At 50.5% G+C, this 25,219-nt stretch overlaps 1 protein-coding gene across 2 annotated transcripts; it reads left to right on the top strand.

Moving 5' to 3' along the window:
- Fgr (FGR proto-oncogene, Src family tyrosine kinase) lies at positions 1 to 25,004 on the top strand. Of its 2 annotated transcripts, none has more exons than XM_038333187.1 (13): positions 1 to 126; positions 9,591 to 9,653; positions 10,833 to 11,029; positions 11,957 to 12,059; positions 13,565 to 13,663; positions 19,227 to 19,330; positions 19,491 to 19,640; positions 21,795 to 21,950; positions 22,043 to 22,222; positions 22,652 to 22,728; positions 23,183 to 23,336; positions 24,195 to 24,326; positions 24,414 to 25,004. In XM_038333187.1, the coding sequence occupies exons 3-13, from the start codon at positions 10,846 to 10,848 to the stop codon at positions 24,620 to 24,622; spliced, it is 1,548 nt and encodes a 515-aa protein (XP_038189115.1). In that variant the 5' UTR covers positions 1 to 126; positions 9,591 to 9,653; positions 10,833 to 10,845; the 3' UTR covers positions 24,623 to 25,004. The 2 variants fall into 2 exon arrangements, with proteins under 2 accessions (XP_038189115.1, XP_038189116.1); XM_038333188.1 differs by lacking the exon at positions 1 to 126 and adding an exon at positions 427 to 490.
- Positions 25,005 to 25,219: the final 215 nt, after the last annotated feature.

Here is a 25,219-nt window from a genome sequence, read left to right as displayed (position 1 = left end):
GTAGGTGGTAGGGTCAGAAGCGGGCAGCACCCCAACTTCTCCCCTACGTCGACTCTCCTGGCTGCTGTAGGCTAGGGTTGGCTTGCCCCAGATCGGGTCATCGGCAGCTGGCTCCCCTGGGACCAGGTAGGCGGTCAAACCAGGTGGGGGCAGGCAGGGCAGTTGTTTCCCCGCCCCCTCCCACCCGCCCTCACCCTGGAGGGAAGATTTGGAGGTAAACCTGAACTTTGAGAGCAGAGCAAGTTGAGAGAGGGGACCCCATCCAGAAAAAGAATTGAGGAAAACTAAGGAAGAAACTTGGGCAAGACTGATAAAACTTGGGAAGAAGGCTGAGGGAGTATGGGGAAGTCAGGTCAAAACTTCCTCCCAAAGCCTAAAGCGGGAAGTGGAGGGAACTTACTGGGTGAAATTGATAGAATTTGAGAAGCGGGCTGAAGGAGTCGCGGGAAGGTGCTGTGGGCTTCTCCAAAGAAGTCTGGAGGCTTTGAGGGTGAGAAAATGAGAAGTTGAGGGGTTTGGGAGGGGGTGGCTGTAGGTGGGAATACTATGAGGATCCGAGGAATACTGAGGGGACCTGGTCTTTCAGTTCCGAGAAGGAGGTCAAAGAGAGTGGTTTCTGCAGAACGCAGAGTCCAGAGTACAGTTCTGGGGTCTCGGGAGTGGGGGTGGGGTGGCGGTGGCCGCTATGTGGATTCCGCAGAGGTCAGGGGAAGGGGACCATCTGCAGCCCCAGGCCCTCTTGCTGCATCACTGCGGGGCGGGTTCCGGACGCCCTGGGGATTCCTTGTAGACGCTGGAGGCGTGGGTCCGGGTTTCCTGGGGAAGTCCTCACCCTGGGCACCGACAGATCTCCCTGGGTGCCTCTCCGGCCTATCCGCGGTAGCGGTGTAGGTCTGCGTCGTTGTGGGGATCCGGGAATTGCTGGCAGTCCTGACGGAAATCCTGCTTTTGACCGCGAATGCCCGCAGGGGCTGTTTCCGTGGCAACACAGGGCAGTGAGGCCAGTTGGCCCTGGGCCTCTGGAGGCTCATGGCTGGCAGCCACCTTTGGTCCTTGCCTTCGTCCCATTTTTAGTCCTTGGTCACGGTGTGTTGCACAACGGAGTGAGAGGATGCCGCTTGGTGTTCAGGGATTTGCTGTCTCATAGGCCTGAGACAGGAATGGCAAGAATGGTCCCTTAATGGCTATGTAGACCACAGGAGAGTTAGGTGGCTTCTCTGGATTCTTGTTTTCCTCATTGGAACTTTGGAGAGAAACTAGCCCGCCCCCAGGCCAAAGCAATGTGCAGTGGCACATGCCAGCAATAATCCCAGCACTCAGGAAACCAAGATAGGAAGGTTGTCACAAGTTTGAGCCTAACTTGAGCTACATAAGCAGAAGAAAGACAGAGGTGGAGGGGACAGAGACTGAAGGGGAGGGGAGAGGAAGGGGGGAAAGAAAAGGAGAGGGAAGGGGAGTGGAGGAGAGAAGAGAAGAGGAGGGAAGGGGAGGGGAGGGGACAGAAGAGGAGGGGAGGGGAGGAAAAGAGAGGAGAGGAAAGGAGACGTTGGAGGTGGAGGCAGGTGAATCTCTATGAGATCCAGGCCAGCCTGCTCTACACAGTGAGTTCTTTGCCTTCTCAAAACATGGAGGGCCCCTGGGCGGTGTGGCACTGACTTAATGCCAGCACTTGGGAGGCAGAGGCAGGAGGATCTCTGTGAGTTCAAGGCCAGCCTGGTCCAGAGTAAGTTCCAGGACAGCCAAGGCTGTTTACACAGAAAAACCCTGTCTCGGGGTGGGGTTGGGGGGAGGGATGGAGGACCAGAACTTCACTGATAGGGCTTTTGGGGACCAGCACACAATTGGCATCTACTAAATATCTCTGAATCTGTGGAGGGCTCATTCTGAGGCGGTCGGTATGGCTCAGATCTGTACCCCACACTCCTCACCAGGTGGCCACACTCAACAAGCATGTCGCAGTCTAGAACTTGATGCTGTGTGGTCTTTCCATCTGTGGATGGATGGATTAGGTTAGGGGGCAGAAGTCCAGAGCATCTAGAAATGGCAAAGAAGGTAGCCAAGTTGACAGCCTGAGTCTACCATCTTTCTTAGTTAAGCTTATGTGGACGAGGGGGGGGGGGGGTGGAGTAGAGCTCACAGCTGCATGAGCAGTTCCTGCTCCCTAGTGTGAACGAAGCTGTGAGAGTGCTCCCCAGTGCTCCCCCAGTGTCCTGTGGGCTTGAAGTGAATGTGTTCAAGCTTGGGTACTTATTTGTGGGTGTTCTCAATCTTTCCTGCAGCCCCCCGAGGCTGAAGTGACTAGGAAATGACCAACCCTGGCAGGGTGGTTCAGGCACTCCAGAGCTGAGGAAGGAAGGAGGAGCCAAAATCCCTTCCACACAGCACATTAGGCTGGCCCATGGTGGAAGAAGGCAGGCTGCCCCCATTCTACTTGCATAGGACTAAGGGGGGCTTCCCATCTGATCACATTGGAATTTATACTCAGTCTCTAGTTCTCACTCGTGGCTGGGAACCCCAAGTTCCAGGCTAGGTAATCCAAAAAAATTCTTGTTTTAAAAACTGATGGTAATTTCCTGAGATGTATGGAACTACTTTTTTCTTTTCTTTCTTGAAACAGAATCTCACTATATGGCCTTGAGCTCACAGAGGCCCACCTGTCTCTGCCTCCTGAGTGCTGAGATTAAATGCTTGAATCACTACATCAGGCCCCCCCCCTCTCTCTCTCAGACAGGGTCTCACTGTGTAACCCCAACTGGCCTATAACTCATCATGTAGACCAGGATGGTCCTGAACTCACAAAGATCCACCTGCCTCTGCCTCCTGAGTGCTGGGATTAAAGGTTCATGCTGCTATGCCCAGCCAGATAGAACCAATCACAAGGGAGGAAAACTCAGATGATGCTCTCAGACGAGGTGAAGGGAAGAGCTAGGATCTGACATGTCAGAACCAGACGTGAGTCTCAGGAAAGGATGGTGTAAAATGACAGGAAGTTAATGAGAAACTGAGATCCTTGGAGAGTATTAGGAGGACTGTTGAGGACCATGGAAGCCTCCAGTCAGAGCTCCAAAGCGGTGAGGGATGGCAGTGCCTGCACACCATAGACTTGTATTTGCCACCCCCCACCAGCCCAGGTCTGCCCCTACCCCAAGCTCTGAGATGAAACCGGAACTCTTGCAGGATGGTGGTTTCCTGCCACTGCCCAAAGTCTTAGTTCCTTTTTGGTGAAGTCCTCAGGGTTTACTGCACTTGCTCATCCGGCGCCCCCACCCCCCCCCGCCCCCACCACACCTTCTCTGGGAACTTCTCTTTCTCAGCCCAGACCAGTCCTGCATCTCTGTCCACCTCCCCCAACCTCAGAGAGACCTTGGCAAAGAGAGTGAGGGGGATGGATGTGTGTGAGAGTTCGCTGGGTACCTACCCATTATGTGACTGGTGCCTGGGGACCTGGCAGCATCTGATGAGCAGGAACAGCTGGAAGAGACCTGTCTCCCTAAGTCTCAGAGAGATGGACTGACTTCCCAGCACACTAAGTCAGTTGTCACTTAGTTGTCACAGGGACAGAATTTGAACCTCAGCCTGTCTCTGGTTCTTATTCATACCTGGAGGAGGTTGTAGAATACCAAGTCTACATCATCACCTTGACATGGTTTTGGGAACTATGACCCTTGGGAAAAGATGAGAAACTTGGGGTTGTGTCCAGGAACACGGGAGTGTGAGAGGCGGGCTTCCTATAGGGTATTCAGCTGTCAGAAGACGGATTTAGTTGGCCATTGGCCATGTGGGAAGAGTGACATTTACCAGCCAGGGACAGCACGATCCCACCCGTGCTTTGGAGAACCCAGCTGCAATGCCAGGAACAGAACTATGGACTGACATTCACAGTCGTTTGAATCTCCTGTTGGCCTGTGTGACCTCAAGAAAGTGGCTTTTCTGGTATATTCAAGAAGCAGGTAGAGCAAGTGCCTCTGGGGCCTCTCTGCTGCTGCAGTTCTCAACCTGGCTTGGCCACTGCACACTGAGCTAGAGGCTCTTCTCACGGAACCCTCCTAGCTGCTCCGCACAGAGGGCGCAGGTGAGAAATGGACGCTCAGATGTTTTGTCGTTCCTCCAAGGCTACAGCCTGCGGAAGAACAGAGCTGGAAGCTGAGCTCAGACCTAGCCCTGTGGCAGAAAGATCACAGGTTCAAGGGGAGGGTTACTCAGAGAGATCCTGTATGCCTTGGAGGGAGGGAGGCAGACAGACAGGGAGGAAGGGAGGAAGGGAAGAGAGGGAAGGAAGAGGGAAAAGACAAGAGAGGGAGAGAGAAAGGGCCTTAGCACACAGGAACAGATACTGAAGTGGGCAGCATTGTGGTTCAGGGTTAGACCTTAGTTGTGATACCCATAAGCTGATTCCACCCTTGATAGGGCTCTTGAACTGATTCCTTTCAACCAGACTTACTTGGACTGGAGTTCAGCTTAGCGGTAGAGCATGCTACTGACTTGTACAAAGTCCTGGGTTCAAACCCTAGCACCAGAACATAGCTAACATCCTTATTCATAAACAAACCAAAGCCCCTGACTTGCCCAGATTGCTGGCAGCCTCTTCTCACTCTGCTCTGTTTATGGTATTAACAGGCAGTTAAAGTTCACCGTCGACTAGGAAAGACAGAGAGGAAGGCCAGGAGACATGTTGTCTTTCATCCAACGTGGCTCAGAAGTTAATGCCGACAAGTCTGACAAATCTGAGCTTGATCCATGGAACACATATGTGGAAGAACAGACTCCCACAAGTTGTTCTCTGATCTACACACATGTGCACGCACACACACACCCCAATAAATAATTATAAAAACAAGAAGAAAAGGGAGAGAGAATAGATCACTTTTGCTCCGTACCATAAGTAGGATTTAGATACACCTGATAAGGGCTGGCCCACAGTGGGCCTTTAGAGAGGTAAGTATCCTTGCTCCTTCAGAGATTACAGCATAGAACAGCACATATGGTGGCCAAACTGGTTGATACTGTTCCACTTCCCAAGTACTTAACACTGCTGCATCTCACTACCCCAATCCAGTAAGGGTTAAAAAATAAAACCTGCCTAGGAGGTCATTAAAGAGAGCACATGTAGAAATGTCTTGGCAAGATGCCAGTCACTGTGTAAATGTTTAATAAATTAGCACATTTTCACAAATACTTTCTGCCACCCACACTTCTGGAGAGTCCAGTGACTCCCTGAAGAGTTAGTGCTTGGTACGAAAGCACTGGGAAGGAGGGAGCCACCTCTGGCTATTCTCAGGCCAATGCCTGGGTGGACAGAGCCACTCCCTCTTCCTGTCTCTGGCTCTCTTCCCCTCTGTGTGTATGTGTGTACATGTCATGTGTGTATATGTATACACATCATGTGTGTATGTGTATACATGTCATGTGTGGGTATGTGTGTACACGTCATGTGGGTATGTGTATACATGTCATGCGTGGGTATGGGTGTACATGTCATGTGTGTATGTGTGTGCGTGTCATGTGTGGGTATGGGTGTACGTGTCATGTGTGGGTATGGGTTTACATGTCATGCGGGCATGTGTGTACATGTCATGTGTGGGTATGAGTGTACATGTCATGTGGGTATGTGTGTACATGTCATATGTGGGTATGGGTGTGTCTGTACATGCACGCAAAGACCAGTGAGCAATGCTGATGTCTTCTTAAATTGCTCCCTACTTTAATTTAAATGTCTTTGCTTGGTTTTTCAAGACAGGGTTTCTCTGTGTAGCCGTGGCTGTTCTCGAACTCCCTCTGTAGACCAGACTGGATTTGAACTCAAGGAGATCTTCCTGCCTCCTCCCAATCCAAGTGTTGGGATTAAAGGTGTGTGCCACCGTTGCCCGGCTTAAATTTTTTAATTTAGCCGGGCGGTGGCACACACTTTTGATCCCAGCACTTGGGAAGCAGAGGCAGACGGATCTCTGTGAGTTCGAGGCCAGCCTGGTCTACAAGAGCTAGTTCCATGACAGGCTCCAAAGCTACAGAGAAACCCTGTCTCAAAAAAAATAATTTAGAAATATTTTATTTATTTGTTTTTTTTAAAAAATAAAATAAATATTTTATTTATTTGTTTGTTTGTTTAGATTTTATTGAGACAGGGTTTCTCTGTGTAATAGTCCTGACTGTCCTGGAACTTGCTTTGTAGACCAGGCTGGCCTTGAACTCAGAGATCCACCTCCCTCACCCTCCCAAGTGCTGGGATTAAAGTCACCACCACCACCTAGTGCAGGGAAAAATTATAGTATAAGGGGCTGGAGAGATGGCTCATCAGTTCAGAGTACTATCTGTTTCTCTAAAGGACCTGGGTTCAATTCCCACCATCCATATGGCAGCTGTCAACTGTCAGTAATTCCAGTTCTAGGTGATCTGACACCCTCACACAGACATACATGCAGGCAAAACACCAATGCACATTTTAAAATAAATAAATTATTTTTAAAAGTGGTAAAAAAAAAATAGCCGGGCAGTTATGGCACATACCTTTAATCTCAGCCCTCAGGAGGCAGAGAGGCAGATCTTTGTAAGTTCGAGGCCAGCCTGGACTACAGAGCAAGTTTCAGGATAGGCTCCAAAGCTACAGAGAAACTCTGCCTCAAAAAAACAAAACAAAAAAGTGCTAAACATAATTATAATATGTGTATGGGTGTTTTGTCTTGCATGGCTGTTTGTGTAACCTGTGCCAGGAACTGGAGTTACAGACTGTTGTGAGTCACCACGTGGTGCTGAAACTCAGATCCTCTGGAGGAGCAGCCAGTGCCTTTAACCACCTCTCCAGTACCTTTAGACAGGATCTCCCAGTGAACCTAGCAATAGACTAACCCTCAAGTCCCAGGGATCATCTCTTTGCCCATGCTGAGATTTCAGCTATATACCACCAGCTTTTACATGGTTGCTAAGGATCGAACTCAAACCCTCAACACTTATGTGGCGAGCAGTTTATGAACTGAATCATCTCCCTTATCTCCCCCATCCCTACCCCTTAAATCCCCTACCCCCTACTCCTCCACACCCCCCCACAATGATTTGGGGCCTCAAAGTCCTAATTAGCCTACACCAGCCTGGATCTTGCTATCTTCCTGCCTCATCCTCTTGGAAGCTAGGATTATGGGAGATACATTGCTACGCTGGTCTCCTGGTACTCTTTACCTGGAATTTCTGTCTAATGTATGTCTTGGGTTCTCTCTGGCAGCGATGTGTTGGCTCACTGATGCCGACTCAAGGGAGCTCATTCTCCGCATCCCTTCTTGGGCCGAGCCATGGGGAAGTTGTGCCAGTAGCTTTAAATCAGCCACAGTGGGAATATTTACACCATGGAAATTAGCAAATGCTACAAATCAGGGCTTGGGGCTTTTTGTTGCTGTTGTTTTCCGTCTCAAACCACCTCCCACCCCCGCCTTGTGAGCACACCACGCTGTCTTTTCATCTTCACGTCTCCGTCTCTGTCTCTCGATTCCTCTCAGTCTCTGCCTCTCCCTGAGAGGCATCTTTCTGCCCATCTTTCCACTGGTGTACACGATCACATTCAGTGTGCCCTACGTTGGGCCTTGAACACTCCCTGTGTCACCATGCCTGAGCCCTTCAGTGGACTCACACCGGAAAGCTAGGTCCACATAGGACCACAGTCCCCTCAAAACCTGGGGTGACAGAGCCCTGTGGGCTGTCCAGTTCTGCCTGCTGGTTACACTGTCCACCCTGCCAGGACTCAAGCTCAGCCCATAGAGATTCTACTTGAACCTTCCTCCCTCACAGGCAGGCAGGCAGATTATAGGCGTTCCCTTGTAGAGGGAGGGGAATATGCCCTAGCAAAAGACACTTGGGTGTATTGTAAGTGGCAACATTGTTCCAACTGAGGGCCCCTGGAGTGTGTAAGTTTGTATCCCATAGAGGAGCGCACTGGGTAGGGCCGAGTCTCCTGGGAGTGCTGTGTACCTCCCAGCCAGTCCTACCCAGAGCTCCATTGGCGCCCCTAGGATGGATGCCAGGGACTGGGTTGACTCTTCCAATCACTCCCCTCTCCTCTTCTTGAAACACTATCAGCTAGACTGGGGGTGGGGGAGCTCTCTCCCTTTCACATCTATCCCCTCACCTCCCTCCCCTACCTGAACCAGCCTGGAATGCTGGGTCCTTTCAGACATACTGGTCCCTCACTCCCTGGGGTTGGGGTATCCTGAGGTGAAGATCTCAAAGCTAAGTGACTAGAAGCTGTGTGTGAACAGGTCTCCTGCCATAGCTTGCCTCACAGCTCACGACAAACGCATTACCCCTTCATCTCAACACACATAGGAGAATGGTTTTGGTGAAGGGTGAGAGGAGCCAGGATGTAGTTTAGGACTTTCAGATGTCTGAACCAACCACCTGACCTATTAGATCCAAGAAGGAAGGCTTCCTGGAAGAAGTGAGGGTTCTGTGAAGAACAGGGCCTAACTAGAAGAGAAGGAGACACCACGGGAGAACTGGATAGGAGCTGTGACCTTTAGGCTCCCAGAGGAGGACCTGGCTGTCCCTAGGCTGGCCCCACCTTACAAGCCCTGTCACTTCTTAGGAAACCAGCATTCTCCCCAGGCAGTTCCTCTCTGAGTGTTGCAATAGTGGAGTTTTTTTTTGTTTTGTTTTGTTTTTTTGTTTTTTTGTTTTTCGATGCAGGGTTTCTCTGCAGCTTTAGAGCCTGTCCTGGAGCTAGCTCTCGAACTCACAGAGATCCGCCTGCCTCTGCCTCCCAAGTGCTGGGATTAAAGGTGTGCGCCACCACGGCCTGGCAATAGTGGAGTTTTTCAGCAGGGGGTGGGGTGGGGGACAGGGTGGGGTGAGGACCTCTTGCTCAATGACCTTCCTGTGGAGTTTCTCAGAGGACATAGCCACTGGGGACAGTTTGGCTTGTTCCAGGAGATCTTTAAGAGACTATGGCGGTCCCAGCTTCTGACTGGGACCTCTCCCTGATCCTGGGCTGCAGGTAACTGTCACTTTGGTTCTGGCACCAGTGGAGAACATAGGCCTGCTCAGTCTTGCCCAGGCTGAGGGCAGAGGCAGGGTTCTAGGGAAAGGCTCCTTTTAGGAGGCTGTGACTGAGGTCCTGTGAGCCGAGCGCGGTTTGATAGTGCTCCAGTTTGAAAGATGAGCCTGGGCAACTATGACTGTAGCGCATGCTCACTGGAGAAGCATCCAGATGTACATGTGCATATATATGTGTGCACATAGACACACATGTATAGGTACAGATGTGCGTGTGTGTTATTGTTCAGAGCTCATTTGAGACTGTGATGGTGTGCAGGGACGCTGGCAAGGACACTCACTCAAGCATACTCCTTGAGCCTGTGTGACCTTGCCTATGTGTGTCTTTTTGCCACATCTCAGGCGGGACTGAGTGTGCAAGAGTGGGCACAGGCAGTGTGTCCTGTGTGAGGATGCAAGTGTTCCAGGAGCAGAGGGAGAGAAAACGAAGGTAGAAGTCATGATGGGACAGAGCTCAGGTCTTCCGGCTTCCTGTAGAGGGTAGGATCTGGGCAGCTGGCTGGTAGAAATACTGGCAAGGCTTTCATCATCTCTCATGTTTCCTGTCTCACCCTCAGGTTTCCTGCACCTTCCAGGGACCATGCATTGGTCCTACTGACCCAGGAGTAGGGACCTGTTGGGTGAGTAGGGTGCAAAGTGTCCTGAGGCTTTCAGGGTCAGGGAACAGGGTAGGGTCGCTTTCCTGGGCCCCACAATGCCTGCCTCACAGCCCCCTCCTCCTACAAGGGCCCTGTTGCTAGGAAACGGATAGAGGAGCCAGAATGAGGCAGCTTGAGAGGCTGGAGGCTGGACTCATGACAGGAAATGGCCTTGATCCTCCTCTGCAGGGAATCTCCAGGTGCAGGCACGCTGCCCTCACACGTTCACGAACATGTGCGGCTCTGCAGATGTGTTATTACAAAACACACACATACACAGAGGCACATCCATTTCCACAGAGCTGTGGACAGTCACAAGCACACAGACCTGCGTACACACACACACACATACAAATGCACGCATAATCACTTACCTACTGAACTCATATAGACATGTATGCACATGGCCAAATACATGTACAGACATGAACACACTGTGCTTTTTTGAGACAAGGTTCATGTATCCCAGGCTCACCTGACACTTGATATGTAGCTAAAAATGGCCTTAAATTTCTGATTCTTCTGCTTCCCTATCCTAAGTGCTGGAATTAGAGACCACACCACCAGACTAAGTTTATGCAGCACTAGGAACTGGACCCAAGGCTTCATGCATGCTAGGCAAGCACTCTACCAATTGAGCTATGTCCCAAGACCAGCACATTCTTCTACACATAGAGACATTCCCCAAGAAATGCATACACACATGACAAACATGATTAGAGACACACAAAAACACATAAGACAAAAGAAACACCATCAAGTAATCACAGAAACATAATGCATCAAAGCAATGGGAGTCAAAAGGGCATAACCTGAGCCCTGTCAGAGACTGGAGAGATGGCTCAGGAGTTAAGAGCACTGGCTGCTCTTCCACAGGACCCCGCTTCAATTCCCAGCAACCACAGGGCAGCTCACAACTGTCTGTAACTCTAAGATGTGACACCCTCACACAGACATACAGTCAGGCAAAACACCAATGCACATAAAATAAAAATAAATAAATTTAAGAAAGAAAGAAAACAGCTAGGAGGCAGACCAAAGGTGGCCCTTCCTTAGGAAGACCCCAATTTGTGAGAATGGGCGTGCATGCACACACCAATGTATGCTTAGAGCGGTACACCAGCCAGGCCACCCTCAATTAGGCCTGACTTCATTCTGCAGCAGGGAACCTGGAATGGGCTGTGTGTTCTGCAAGAAGTTGGAACCTGCATCCAAAGAGGATGTGGAAGAGGATGTCAGGAACCATGGGGCTGAAGAACGCTATTACCCTGACCCCACTCAAGGCCTTGGCCGGTCACAGGCCTTCTCTCCTCAGCCCACCAGCCCAGCTTTTCTTGTCAACACAAGGAACATCCCAGGTGGGTCTCTAGGACGGCAGACAGTTGTTGCCTGGGTTCTGGGGAAAACTAAGGGAAGAGGGGACGCTAGAATTCATCGGAGATGCAGCCCTGTTTTCTAGCCCACGGCAGATAAGTCAGTGTGTGTAAATCTACAGCTCTACCCTAGCAGCCCAGTTTGGGTTTTTTTCTTTTCTCATCACAGAGGGGCCCCAGTGTGAATTGCAAGTAGCGATTATTTCATTTGGAAGACAGAGGCAGAAGCATCATGAGTTTCTGGGGTTCTTGTTGGCTTTTGGTTTTTAGACAGGGTTTTCTTTTTTTTTTTTTTTTTTTTTTTGTTTTTCGAGACAGGGTTTCTCTGTAGCTTTGGAGCTTGTCCTGGAACTAGCTCTTGTAGACCAGGCTGGTCTCGAACTCACAGAGATCCGCCTGCCTCTGCCTCCCGAGTGCTGGGATTAAAGGCGTGCGCCACCGCCGCCCGGCTAGACAGGGTTTTCTAGTAGCTGTGAAGCCGGTTCTGAAACTCGCTCTGTAGACCAGGCTGACCTTGAACTCAGAGATCAGTCTGCCTCTGCCTCCTGGGTGCTGGGATTAAAGGTGCGCCCCACCATCGTCCGGCCAGGGGCTCTGTCTTAGACACAGACACACACACACTTCTATCTTCATAAGTATCACTGTAGAAAGTGAGATGTCTTCTTGGGGAAGAGGAAGAAGGAACAATTTATGAACATTCAGGGTGAGAAGGGCATGCGATTATTTGTTCTGAACCTAGGGGGCAAGCTGTGAAACCCAAATCAGAAATCGCAGTGGTCCCTGAACTCATCTGGGAACCTAGACATTGTAATGGTGGGGAGTCCAGGGCCTGGCTGGGGAACTAGATGCCACAGGCGAAACCTTTGTCCCCTGTTCTAAGTCCTACGCTGCTGAGCATCTCTGGTCCTGCAGGGACGGGAGTGACCATGTTCATTGCCCTGTATGACTATGAGTCCAGGACAGGGGATGACCTTACCTTCACCAAAGGCGAGAAGTTCCACATCCTGAACAACACGTAAGTGAGTGGGCTCCCAGAGGGAGGGCGTGGCCTGGGCTGTAAGTGACTGGGCTGCCTAGCTGAGGGCGTGGCCTGGGCTGGGAGCAAGTCCGGGAGAGGAGTAAACTCTGATCCTTGTCTAGAAAGTTCCAGCTTGGGGGGGGCGGCGAGCACACACAAATATGCATGCCAATAAAATCCTGGACGAGGACTGGGATTATAGCTCACGCTAGAGGACTTGTCTAGCATGTGGGTCTTGGGTTCCATCTAAAGCACAGCAAACAAAGGACAATAACAAGGAAACACTAAGTGATTGCTCCCTACCGAGCAGGTGAAGGGCTTGCCATTCAAGCAGAATACTAAACTTGGTCCCCAGGGTAGTGGTGATTGAGGCAGCCTTCCTGGAGATTTTTTTTCTTAAACGGAGACTAGAAAAATAAGTAGACAAGGAAGGAAGAGGTGAGAAAAGAGGGAATAAGACGAAATAATTATTTCTAGAAAGCACCAAGTGGTTGCACGTGGGTAAACCCTAATGAATGAGGTGCAGGGCTGGGAGGACAACTCAGCTGGTAAGGGGTGCCTGCCACCAAACCTGACCACATGAGTTTTGACCCCTAAACCCCCACATGGTAGAAGGAGAAGATTGGGCCTACACACACACACACACACACACACACACACACACACACACACGCTAAATACAGGTAAAATCTAAAAACTTTTTTAAAAAAAGATGCTGGGCAGTTGTGGCCACATGCCTTTAATCCCAGAACTAGGGAGGTAGAAGCAGATGAATCTCTGAGCTCCAGGCCAGGCTGGGCTACAGAAAAAGTTCCAGAAGAGTTAGAAAAAGAAAGAAGGGAGGAAGGAAGAAACAAAGAAAGGAAAAAAGGGGAGGGAGGGAAGGAGGGTGAGCAGCAGGGCTGGAGCTGCGGCTCAGTGGTAGAGTGTTGGAACAAGTAAATGTTTGTCAAAGGAGGCACAAAATTACGTTCAAGAACAATCCAGGGAACAAAAGGCACTTGAGGCAAAAGGCGCTCTGCCTTTTTTCCTGGAGCCTCTCTCACTGTTCCCCAAGGCACTGATCAGAGCGTCATCCGTCATCCGTTTGACCCTGTTCCCGGCTATAAGAGCAAGACTTTGGGTTTGATTCCCAGTGAAGGAGAGGAGGAGGGGGAGGGGGGAGAATAAAATTTAGACTAGAAAGCAGAAGTTGAAGACTAGGCGGTCAGAATCCATAGGCCATCAAAGCACTGTTGTAAAACCAGGGTTCCCCGTGGGGAGGGAACCCTGTCAGCATCCGCTCAGTGGAAGAACTAGAGGAAGAAGCCTAGGACCCCTCAAAAAGCCCTTTTTCAGGTGAAAGCAGCTAGGGCAGCTGCAGTGGGTGGAAGAGAGGTAGACTAAAGCTCTCTGAGTGGGGAGAGGGGTCAAAGGTGAGGATCGGCAGGGCCACTCTGCAGCTAATGTGGCCCTGATAGAACCCCAAGTGCTGCTAACTACCCTGTGTTCTGTGCCTACAGAGAAAGTGACTGGTGGGAGGCTCGGTCCCTGAGTTCGGGACGCACTGGCTACATCCCCAGCAACTACGTGGCTCCTGTGGATTCCATCCAGGCTGAAGAGTGAGTGGAATTGGGGCCAGGCCTTTGGAGAAAACCCTAGTGTCTAACTTCCAAGGCCCTCTCTCTCTTGGTTTTTTGAGATAGGGCTCCTCTGTGTATCAGTGCTGGCTGTCCTGGAACTCACTCACATCCACCTGCCGAGGCTATCCCTTAGGAGGTGACAGCCTCACTCTGCTCGTGCCTCCTCATCTGCGACGTTATAAGGTTACCATAGTGCTGAGAGAAGATGACAGCTGTCTGGGTGGTGCACGCCTTTATTCCCAGCGCTTGGGAGACAGAAGCAGGCAAATCTCTGAGTCTGAAGCCAATCTGGTCCTACTGAGTGAGTTTCAGGACCAGGGCAGCCAGGGCTACATAGAGAAACCCTGTCTTGAAAACCAACCAACCAACCAACAACAAACAAAGATGGCAAGGATGAGGGTAACCACGGACAATGCCGTACGGTAACTGAGGAGTTTCTGGGTGGTCAAGTTAGAAACTCTATTTTACAAATGAGGAAGCTGGCCAGGTGTGGAGGCCCACATCTTTAATCCTAGCAGGTGGGAGGGAAAAGCAGGTGGATCTCTCTGAGTTTGAGGTTAGTCTAGTCTACACAGTGAGTTCCGTGCCAGTTACATAGTGAGACTTTGTCTCAATTTTTTTTTAAAAAAAAAGTGAGGAAGCTGAGGTGCAGAGAAAATGAATATCCTGCCCAAGTTTTACACGATGTGCCAGCCGGTATTCACCTTGCCTATCTGTAACAGTAACATTATGTCAAAATCTATCTATCTATCTATCTATCTATCTATCTATCTATCTATCTATCTTTCTTTCTTTCTATCTATCTATCTATCTATCATCTATCTATCTATCATCTATCTATCTATCTATCTACCTACCTACCTACCTACCTACCTACCTACCTACCTACCTACCTACCTATCTATATTAGCAGTAAGAATGTAGATGCAAAGGAAAAGTGTAAAAGAACTCCTAAGAGTAGGAGGAATGCCTGCATGTGAGTTTTCAAACCCATAAGTGGTGGGAACTAGAGAGACACCAGTGGTCAACAGTGCCTGCCGCTTGCCGTCTTCCCAGGGTCTGGAGTTTGGTTCCCAGCACCCAAGACAAGCAACTTACAGCCATGGATAACCTCCCAGCTCTAGGGGATCTGATGCCCTCTTCTGGCTTCTGCACACACACACACACACACACACACACACACACACAGAGAGAGTAAACACTCACACAGACACATAAATAATAATAATGATAATAAATCTTTTAAAAACCTAAAAAGTGGAACTGGGGCACTGGGGATGTACCTCACTTGGTAGAGTGTTTGTCTAGTAGGCATGAGGTCTTGAACCTGATTTCCCAGCACCATACAAAAACAACCATGATGGCACTTGGCACTTGTTATAATCCCAAGCTTTGAGAAGTAAAGGCAGGAGAACCAGAAATTTAAAATCGTCCTTGATGTAGTGAGTTTGAGGCCAGCCTGTAAGAAATGAGATCCTGTCTCAAGCAAAACAAATAACCTGCAAAACAAAGCAAAGCAGGATCAGGAGAGGTGGCTCAGCAGTTAAGAGCACTGGACCCAGATTCAATCTCTAGCATCCGAATGGGGTTTTTACAGCTCCAGTCCCGGGAGAGCGGATACCCTCTTCTGGCCTCTGCAGGCACCAGGCATGCGTGTGGTGCATGGATGGACACACATGCGGGCAAAACACTCACATAAAATTAAATTAAGTCTAAAAAAATTGGCTAGTAGAACTGGGGAACTCTGTTCTGTGGCAGATTGTATATTAAGTATGAGAAAGGCTTGCAAGGGACCAATATTTAAAGTTAATTTTATTAAGTAGACAGAGAGGGGCTGGGGTGTAGCTTAACACATGCCAGGCCCTAGATTCCTTCCCTCTGCAGTACTCCGCTGCGCCCCCCAATAAAAAGAGAAAGCTATCCTCATGTTGTTTAAAAAAGAAAAAAGAAACGATGGAAGAGACTTTGAAGAACTGGGCTGGGCGTGATGGCGCATGCTTGTAACCCCAAGTGTTTGTAGTGAGTTAGCAGAGAGCCTGGGCCATTTGAAACTCTGTCTCCAAAAAACCCAACCCAAAGCCAGAATGGGAGTTCTCAGGACTTGGCGATTGGTTTGTGGTTGAACTGTGGGGAGGAGAGGAATTGGGGATGATGTAGTTTCTTCTGAAGATGCAAGTTAAGTGGTGCCGGTTGCTAAAAGGGAGGACAGGGGAGCGGGTACGGGTGGCTTCCACAGGGGAGCGTTGCTTTGAGGTTTGTAGAGAGGAACACCCAGGTGAAAGAAGCTGCCAGAAGAGAGACTGGGCTGGGCTGTGCATGAGATGCATGCACAGGGGAGTTGGGGGTACTTTATCCCAGAGGAAGGGGCACCTGTTCCCAGTCGTCATCGAGACTCTGTCATTTGTTCTCTGTAACTCTGGCAGATGGCACACCTGTGCTGGTGGGCACTGGGTTAAAGCTGCTCAGTAGAATGAAAGGGGAGAGAGAGAGAGAGAGAGAGAGAGAGAGAGAGAGAGAGAGGGAGAGGGAGAAAGAGGGAGGGAGAAAGAGGGGGAGAGAGAGAGGTGATAGAGGGAGTTAGTAGATAGGACGAGAGAGCAAGAGATAAGATGGTTTGGGAAGAATCTTTTTTGGGATCCAGGGGGGCGTTAGATGCGGCAGGCGTTGATTGCGCTCTCTTCTCTCTCATCTCGAGAGTTCAAGACCTTCCTAAGAGAGAGAGAGAGAGAGAGAGAGAGAGAGGTCCTAGGACCTGATGACCCGGCTCTGAAGGTGACACCTTGGAGAAGAAAGAGCCCCTGGAGAAGTGAGGAAAGCAGCCCAGGCCAATGCAGAACATCCAGGCCTGGAGAAAAAATTCCTGAAAACAGCAGAGGGTCTGAGGCTGCCCTTGTCCTTGACAATGGGGTGACCTTCACAAGGAATCTTGTCTCACGGGAAGTAAAAATGGAGCCTGACTGCAGAGTCCAGGAAGAACGGAGGGGGAGAAAGGGGAAGAAATGTGGATCTCAGGGAAGGCAAGGTGAGAAACCAGGACCAAATGTGCAGAAGATGGCTAGCAGGTAAAGGCCCTTGCTGTCCACCTGACAACCTGAGTTTGATATCCAGAACCCGCATGGAGAAAGGAGAGAGCTAACATGCTCGGATTTTTCTCTGACCTTCACTCCTCTGTTATAGCATACATGCATTCATGCATGCATACATGTGCACATGCGTGTGTACACACAAAATAAATACACAAAATGCAATACATTCATTGTTAAAAAGAGTAGTGGGTCGGGGGTGGTGGCACACGCCGTTAATCCCAGCACTCGGGAGGCAGAGGCAGGCAGATCACTGTGTGTTCGAAGCCAGCCTGGCCTACAGAGTGAGTTCCAGGACAGCCAGAGTGGTTACACAGAGAAACCCTGTCCCAAAAAACAAAGAAGCAAACAAAAGTAGAGAGCTGTAGATGTGGTTCAGCTGTTAAGAGCACCAGCTACTCTTCCAGAGGACCAGGGTTCCATTTCTAGCACACGCATGGTGACTCACAACCCTCATTAACTCCAGTTTAGGGATTCTGATGCCCCCTTCTGGCCTCTGTCGACACTGGCACTCACATGCAGGTGCACGTGAAGTAATTAAAAATAAATACATCTTTAAAACATAGCAACAATGTAGGGTCAGAACTTTCCTCTAGGAAGGAGGAAGGTATGTGTGTTTAGAAGCTGATGGATGGACAGTTTTGGGGGGTTGTTCTTGGGGTAGGTGGGGTTTCTTGAGCAAGGGGGTCATGGCAAGTCCAGAGCTTAAGTGGGATGAGGCCATACTGTGGAGGGAGTGGCAGGAGGCATGAAGAAAAAAGAGGGGGGCTGGAGAGATGGCTCAGAGGTTAAGAGCATTGCCTGCTCTTCTAAAGGTCCTGTGTTCAATTCCCAGCAACGACATGGTGGCTCACAACCATCTGTATAGGGGTTTGGTGCCCTCTTCTGGCCTGCAGGCATACACACAGACAGAATATTGTATACATAATAAACAAATAAATAAATAAATATTTAAAAAAAAAAAAGAAAAAGAAAAAAGAGGTAACGATGCCAAGGACCAGGGGGTTAGAGCGTATGCAGTGCCCATGGGTTGGGCAGCATGCTGGTGTCTAAAGTGCTCAATGCCCTGTCTTGGTTGAGAACACAGGCCTGAGAGTAGGCCACTTGGGTTCCTGTTTGGGAGTCACAGCATGGCCTCAGGCAAGTTGCTCAACCACTAAGTAGTCAGTTCAATTTCCTTGTCTGTCTTATGAGTTTAAACATGGCGCCTCCCGCCGACATTATTAGGCATACATTTATGGGCAAGATCTGTTTTTACCATGAAAAGAATGCCCAGCCTATTAAGGTTTGGTTTTTATTTTGAAGGTCTTGCTTTGAAGCTCAGGGTGCCTCACCCTCAGGATGTCATCCTCCTCCAAGCTGACTTTGTTGACCTTTAAGGAAGTTACCAACTTCATGACTGTGGGTGGAAGGGGCTTTGGAAAACCCCAGCAATGAGTCTGCTACAGGGTCCTTCAGTCGTTTCTTCTTCTTGTTATTTGCCCTCCTAGGCACACCATTTGCCAAGGGCTCTTCCTGTCTCCCAGATTTGCCTAGTACCCAGGTACAGGTTGACCACACCCGAGTTCCTAGATGTTCCCATCTCCCTTGATTTGAAAACTGTGTTTCTTTCTGTCGCGCCTTTGTGGTACAGTCACTTTAGCGATCAGATGAGATCTTCTAGATGACAGTGTGTATGGTCTCCTCAGTTCCCACCCGCTCTCATACTTGGGTTGGGGCTACAGTTCAGTCACAGAAAGCATCAATGGGGGGAAACATTTGGGGCTAGGGTGGAGGAGGGGTCTGAATGGTCCCCTGGGATGGTGGGAAAGAACTCGTGTGCGTGAGGACTTTAGGCAATCCACACCAGCTAGCCTGGTGGGCAAATCAGTTCTCTTCTGAGCCTTGAGTTTCTTCTCTGTAAAATGGGTTGGGGAGAGTTCTTGCGAGATGAGTTAAGGGCCCTGTTACAATGGCCATAGGTCATTGATGACCAGGTTCTACCAATTTGGTTGTTTGTTTGAGACAGGGTCTCACTCTGTAGCCTTGGCTGGTTTAGAACATCTGCCTGCCTGTGCCTCCTGAGTCCTGGGATTATACACTTTTTTTTAAAGATAAGGTCTCACTGTGGAGGCTCTGGTTGGCCTAGAACTTGCTGTGTAGACCAGGGTGATATCAAACCAAGAGAGGTGCCTGCCTCTACGTCCTGGTTGCCGGGATTATACCACCGCACCAGACAGATTCTAATTATTTTAACTCGAGACACCCGTGGGTAGAAAGAATAATTCTGGTCATTTTAGGCATCTGCTACGTGTGCCAAGCATTTTTACATTTCCCTTTTCTGTGATTCTTTTACCATAATGCAGATTTGAACAGCCCATTTCTCAGGTGAGGAAACTGAGGCTTGCGAGGTGACATCCCAGGAAGATGAACTGGGGTTCAGAGAGAATGCGTCTGATTCTGTCTGCCTCTTCTCACAGGTGGTACTTTGGAAAGATCAGTAGAAAGGATGCAGAGAGGCAGCTTCTCTCACCTGGCAACCCCCAGGGGGCCTTTCTCATCAGGGAGAGTGAGACCACCAAAGGTGCGTTGGGACTCTGTGCCCTCAGCCATTAAGGTCAGCGGGGCAGCGCTTGGGGCAGGGCTAGGGGGCAGAGGTAAAGGGGGCTCTGGGAATTGCCTTTGGGGCCTCTTCCTTCTCTTAGCCTGAGGGACAGAAGGACTAAGTGACCCTTCCCACACAGGTGCCTTCTCTCTGTCCATTCGTGATTGGGACCAGAAGAGAGAGGATCACGTAAAGCATTATAAGATCCGGAAGCTGGACATGGGTGGCTACTACATCACCACGCGGGTCCAGTTCGAAACCGTGCAGGACCTGGTGCGGCACTACATGGGTGAGCTGCTCACTGCGGCCATGCATTGTGTGGCTGTGCATTGTGCGGCCGTGCATTGCCATGATGGAAAAACAGATGCCTAGAGAAGGAGATGCTCTCCCAAAGCAGTACTGGTTGGGCCAAGTGCGCATGTCTCCAGGCCAGGATCCTGCTCTGTGTGGATTCCAAGGAAACTAAGGCCCCAGGTGGAGGAGACAAAGCAGTGCCTCCCAACGTTTAAGTAGTTAATTGGCTAGTTCCTTGCATCCAGGCCTAAGTCAGTGGGAACTTTTTTATTTTATTTTATTTTATTTTATTTTGTTGTTGTTGGTTTTTCGAGATAGGGTTTCTCTGTGAACTAGTCCTGACTGTCCTGGAACTCATTCTGTAGACCGGGCTAGCCTTGAACTATCCACCTGCCTCTGCCTCCCGAGTGCTGGAATTAAAGGTGTGTGCACCATCACCTGGCACCAGGGGGATCTTTAAAAAAAAACTTACATTTTATTTATTTGGGGGGAAGGCTCATGACTGGATGTGTGCCAGAGCATGGGTGTGAAGGTCGGAGGACAACTTGTGGAACGTGGTTCTCTCCTTTAACCAAGCAGGTCCTGGGGATGGAACTCAGGTTGTCAAGTCTGACGGCAGACACTTGCCTGCTGAGCCATCTTGCTGGCTCCAGTCTATGGGAACTTTGTGGGGCCTTTGTTGTTCTGTGTGTGTGTGTGTGTGTGTGTGTGTGTGTGTGTGCGCGTGTGTGCACCCTGTGTGGAAGTCAGAGGACAACTTGCAGAAGTCATCCCTTTCCTTCCACCGTATGGATCTGAGAGATCAAATGTGGACGGGTGGTTTGCTAGCAGACATCTTTACCTGCTCATTTACCTTGCTAGGCCTGTCATATTTCCTAGGCAGAGTCACCATCATAGTCTCTAAGCCAATGGTTCTCAACCTTCCTAAGGCTGAGACCCTTTAATACAGTTCCTCGTATATGGTGACCCCAACCATAAAATTATTCCTGTTGCTACTTCATAACTGTAAGCTTGCTGTTGTTATGAATTGTTATGTAGATATCTGATATGCAGGATGTCTGATATGCAACCCTGTGAAAGAGTCATTTGTTCCACTGACCCGTCCACCCCCCACTGAAGGAGTTGTGACCCACAGGTTGAGAATTGCCGCTTTTAGCACAGGGTTGCAGAAGCTGGTCTGAACTCTGAGGAGAAACTCTGGTTGTTGTATGCTACTTGGATGCCAGGGACAAGGCAGAAGGAGAGGTCCTCTGGACTGCTGTCATTGCCCAGATGAAATCAATGACAGCACAGACGAGCCAAAGCCAATGATTCTGAACAGGAGACAGGCATCATGGACCTGACCAGATGGAGGCTGGGCTGTGGGATTGCTCCACTTGGGACTAAAACCCAAGTATAGAGGCCAGGCAACATCATGACCCGTGTTTCCGTCTCTACTGATTAGTCCCAGCATGAGTACGATGGCAGGAACATTTGCCTCAGAACCTACCTTACTCCACTTCCACCTGTCGGAACTAGTCCTTGTCCTTAAAGACCTTGCTGGAGGCCAACTACTTTTGTTTCCTTGGGGGTTTTTGTTTTTGTTTTTAAACACTGTAGTTAGGCGGACACCAAACCAAACCGATTACAATCCTCCTTGTTCCAGCTACTGAGTTCTAGAACTACAGGCATGACCCACCATGCTCCACTAGGCCCTGGTTATTTGTTTGTTTGTTTGGTTTTGGTTTTGTTAGTTTTCGAGACAGTTTATTTGTAGCTTTGGAGCCTGTCCTGGAACGTGCTCTGTATCCCGGGCTGGCCTCAAGCTCACAGAGATCCGCCTGCCTCTGCCTCCCTCCCGAGAGCTGGGACTAAAGGCTTGCGCCACCACCGCAGACCTGGTTATTTATAAGTTTGAGGTTTGAGGCCGGGGGTGGTGGCGCACGCCTTTAATCCCAGCACTCGGGAGGCAGAGGCAGGCGGATCTCTGTGAGTTCGAGACCAGCCTGGTCTACAAGAGCTAGTTCCAGGACAGGCTCCAAAGCCACAGAGAAACCCTGTCTCGAAAAACCAAAAAATAAAAAAAATAAAAAAATAAAAAAAAGTTTGAGGTTTGATGCTGGGTTGTGTTAGGATTTCAGGTGACCCCTCCCATCTGCCCTTCCTCCAGAATTCAATGACGGTCTGTGCTACTTGCTCACGGCGCCCTGTACCACCATGAAGCCGCAGACGCTGGGCCTGGCCAAGGATGCCTGGGAGATCAACCGTAGCTCCATAACGCTGGAACGCAGGCTGGGCACCGGCTGCTTTGGAGACGTGTGGCTGGGTAGGAAGGTCTTAGGAGTCAGGGGCTGGGGGCTGGGACAAGGGGTAGGTCAGCCAGAGAGCCAGTCTTGACGAAATGCCGCCGCCGAGCAGGCACGTGGAACTGCAGCACAAAGGTGGCGGTGAAGACCCTGAAGCCCGGCACCATGTCCCCGAAGGCCTTCCTGGAGGAGGCGCAGATCATGAAGTTGCTGAGGCATGACAAGCTGGTGCAGCTGTACGCGGTGGTGTCGGAGGAACCCATTTATATTGTGACAGAGTTTATGTGCCACGGTGAGTAGCGGAGTAGAAGGCGGGGCGTGGGTGGGCAACCACCACCTGTGAAGGTACTGGAAACAGTAGGTATACTTCCAGCAAGAGACTGGGGTGCACAAATCCTCCATAGTGCAAGCATGGGGGCGGGGCCAGGTCAGGAGACGGAGCCTGTGGCAGGGGACGGAGCCTCCGCATGCTAGAAGGTGGTTAGCCAACTAGTGGAATCATTGAGCAAAGTAGTACAGGACCAGGGATGAGGGAGGACCTGGGGAGGAGTCTAAGTGGGGCGTGGCCTGTGTGTTCGGAGGTGGAGACAGAACCGGAGGGTCGATCTAGGTGAGAATACCGGAATGGGAGGCTAGGTTGTCAGGATGGGGGCAGGACCATTGTAGAGAAGGCATGCTGGGAGTAGGGGCCTGCTGCTGATTTCTGGTTACTTCTCCCTAGGTAGCTTGCTGGATTTCCTAAAGGATCGAGGAGGCCAGAACTTGAGCCTGCCCCATCTAGTGGACATGGCCGCCCAGGTAAACTGGGCCAGCAGGCTTCCTCTCCCCGACCTCTATCCTATTATCATCCTCCATAAACCCCATGAGTCTTCAGACACGTAAAGCTGCTGCCTAGCCCACCTTGTGAGCTCTGAGCTCTGAGCTCTGAGCTCTGAGACCTGGGGCAGGAAGACGCTGTTGAGTCTCCACAAGCGTGCTGGGCTGTGGTGGGATGGGGGAGGGGTGGCATCAGGAGAGTGCCTTTTTCAGGCCACTCCCTCACACCCCTCAGGTCCAGTTATGGTGTTGTGAGTCTGTTAGCTTGCTGTTGAGTCTCCACAAGCGTGCTGGACTGTGGTGGGATGGGGGAGGGGTGGCATCAGGAGAGTGCCTTTTTCAGGCCACTCCCTCACACCCCTCAGGTCCAGTTATGGTGTTGTGAGTCTGTGTTAGCGCCTGCCTCTCACCCACTTCCTTTCCTCCTTCCTCGTAGGTAGCCGATGGCATGGCCTACATGGAGCGGATGAACTACCTCCACAGAGACCTGAGAGCAGCCAACATCCTGGTGGGGGAGCAGCTGGTGTGCAAGATCGCTGACTTCGGGCTGGCACGCCTCATAGAGGATAATGAGTACAACCCCCGCCAAGGTGACCAGCCTCCCCCCTCCTCCCCAGAGATCAAAAGTTCTAAGAGGTTGCCACGTTCCCCACATAGCCAGAAACCCTCCCCCATCCCTGACAATCGGGGACACCCCCATCCTAACGTAAAGCAAATGTCATCTGAGTTCAAGTCCCGGCTCAAGCATTTGCTACCAGGCGGCGTCTTGAGTTACCTAACTTCTGTGGTTTGCCATTTCTGATGAAATGAAAATGCCTAGGCAGCAGTGAGTCTGTGTTTCGCAGCTACGGACTAGGCGCCGGGCACTGCTGTCAATCTTCAACAGAAGACAGTAGAGTATAATAGTGTCAGGTCTGTAGCCACAGCGCCTGTGTGGCTCCCAGCCACTTGTTGGTTGTGTGAGCTGGGCATCTTCTTTTCCTCGCTGGTGAGACAAGGTCAGCGAGCGAGGGCTCAATGTGTTAACTATGCAGGTGTGTTGCCTAAAACAGTACCTGTGCCTGAGGCGGGTACTGGGGGGGTGGGGGGGAGGACAGGGAGCGGGAGGTGGGGTGTAACTCAGTGGGAGGAGTGAAGCTGAATTTGCTCCCAGAACCATAAAACCCAAAGAAAGACAAATGAAACTGTGCCCAGAACTCAGTAAAAGGTTAGAGACATTCTAACGTCTCGTCGTGAGAAGCATAACTCTGTGTGGCAATGCCCAGTACCGTACTAGACACACCATAGGTGCTGACTACGTAGATAGCAGGTCTTTTCTGCTGTACACAGAGACTTCTATGCCCGGGTCCCCAAGATGCCTAATCCTAAAGTCCTCATTCTCTTTAATCTAGCGGTTTCCATGCCCCCTACTCCCCTGCTAACCTTGCCTCCTTCCCCAATCTCTCCAGGGACCAAGTTCCCCATCAAGTGGACCGCGCCAGAGGCTGCCCTCTATGGCAGATTCTCCGTCAAGTCAGATGTGTGGTCCTTTGGGATTCTGCTCACTGAACTGATTACCAAGGGCCGAGTTCCTTACCCAGGTGAGCTGGGGGCTGGGGGTACGGTCATAGGGAAGAGCCTCCTCCACCTCTGTTCCTTGCCCTGGCTAACAGAGCTCCACCCCTCAGGCATGAACAACCGGGAAGTGTTGGAACAAGTAGAGTACGGCTACCACATGCCATGCCCTCCAGGCTGCCCAGCATCCCTGTATGACATCATGGAGCAGACCTGGCGCCTGGATCCGGAGGAGAGACCCACCTTTGAGTACCTGCAGTCCTTCCTGGAAGACTATTTTACCTCCACAGAACCACAGTACCAGCCTGGAGACCAGACATAGCCTGGCTGGGTGTCGGTGACCCTCTGGGAGTAGCTACTTACCCTTGCCAATTCCCAGGGCTCTCTGGAACCCTGTAGAATCTAAGAAGGTCAGAAGCTGTGAAGCCATTTTATAGATGGGGCAAATGGAGGCTAGGAGCTCATCTCTTACCTTCTATGACCCCAAGCACTCTCTCTTCCCTTCCTACCTATGCCCCATGCAAAAATCTAGGGCGCCCCACTCATTCTGCACATGAAGCAAATGGATGCTCTTACGTACTCTGACTCCAGGCACCATTTTTCCTGCCCCACTAGGCTCCTACATGCTGTTAACCTCTTTCTTCCATCTCCTAAAAATACTCACTTTGTCTAGTTATTTATAAAATTGTGTTTCCCTTCCTTCACTTATCTCTTATTCCTGCTTTCTACCTCCTGTCAGCCTGCTCCAGTCCAGGCCCGAAGAATTTAATTACTGCTCTTGGTTCTCTTGGATTTCTCCAAGTTACAAGGGCAGGGAATATCTTTGTTTGATTTGCTTCCTGCAGGCCGGATGCTCTGGTCCAGGCCCGGATCTGAGGGAGAGAGCTGGGGAAGGCTCCCGCCCCTCTGAATAATGTGC

Source organism: Arvicola amphibius, chromosome 6 (assembly GCF_903992535.2).
Source record: "Arvicola amphibius chromosome 6, mArvAmp1.2, whole genome shotgun sequence".
NCBI classification, from domain to species: domain Eukaryota; kingdom Metazoa; phylum Chordata; class Mammalia; order Rodentia; family Cricetidae; genus Arvicola; species Arvicola amphibius.
Note: the sequence above shows the minus strand (reverse complement) of the source record. Positions and strands in the feature narration are given on the sequence as shown.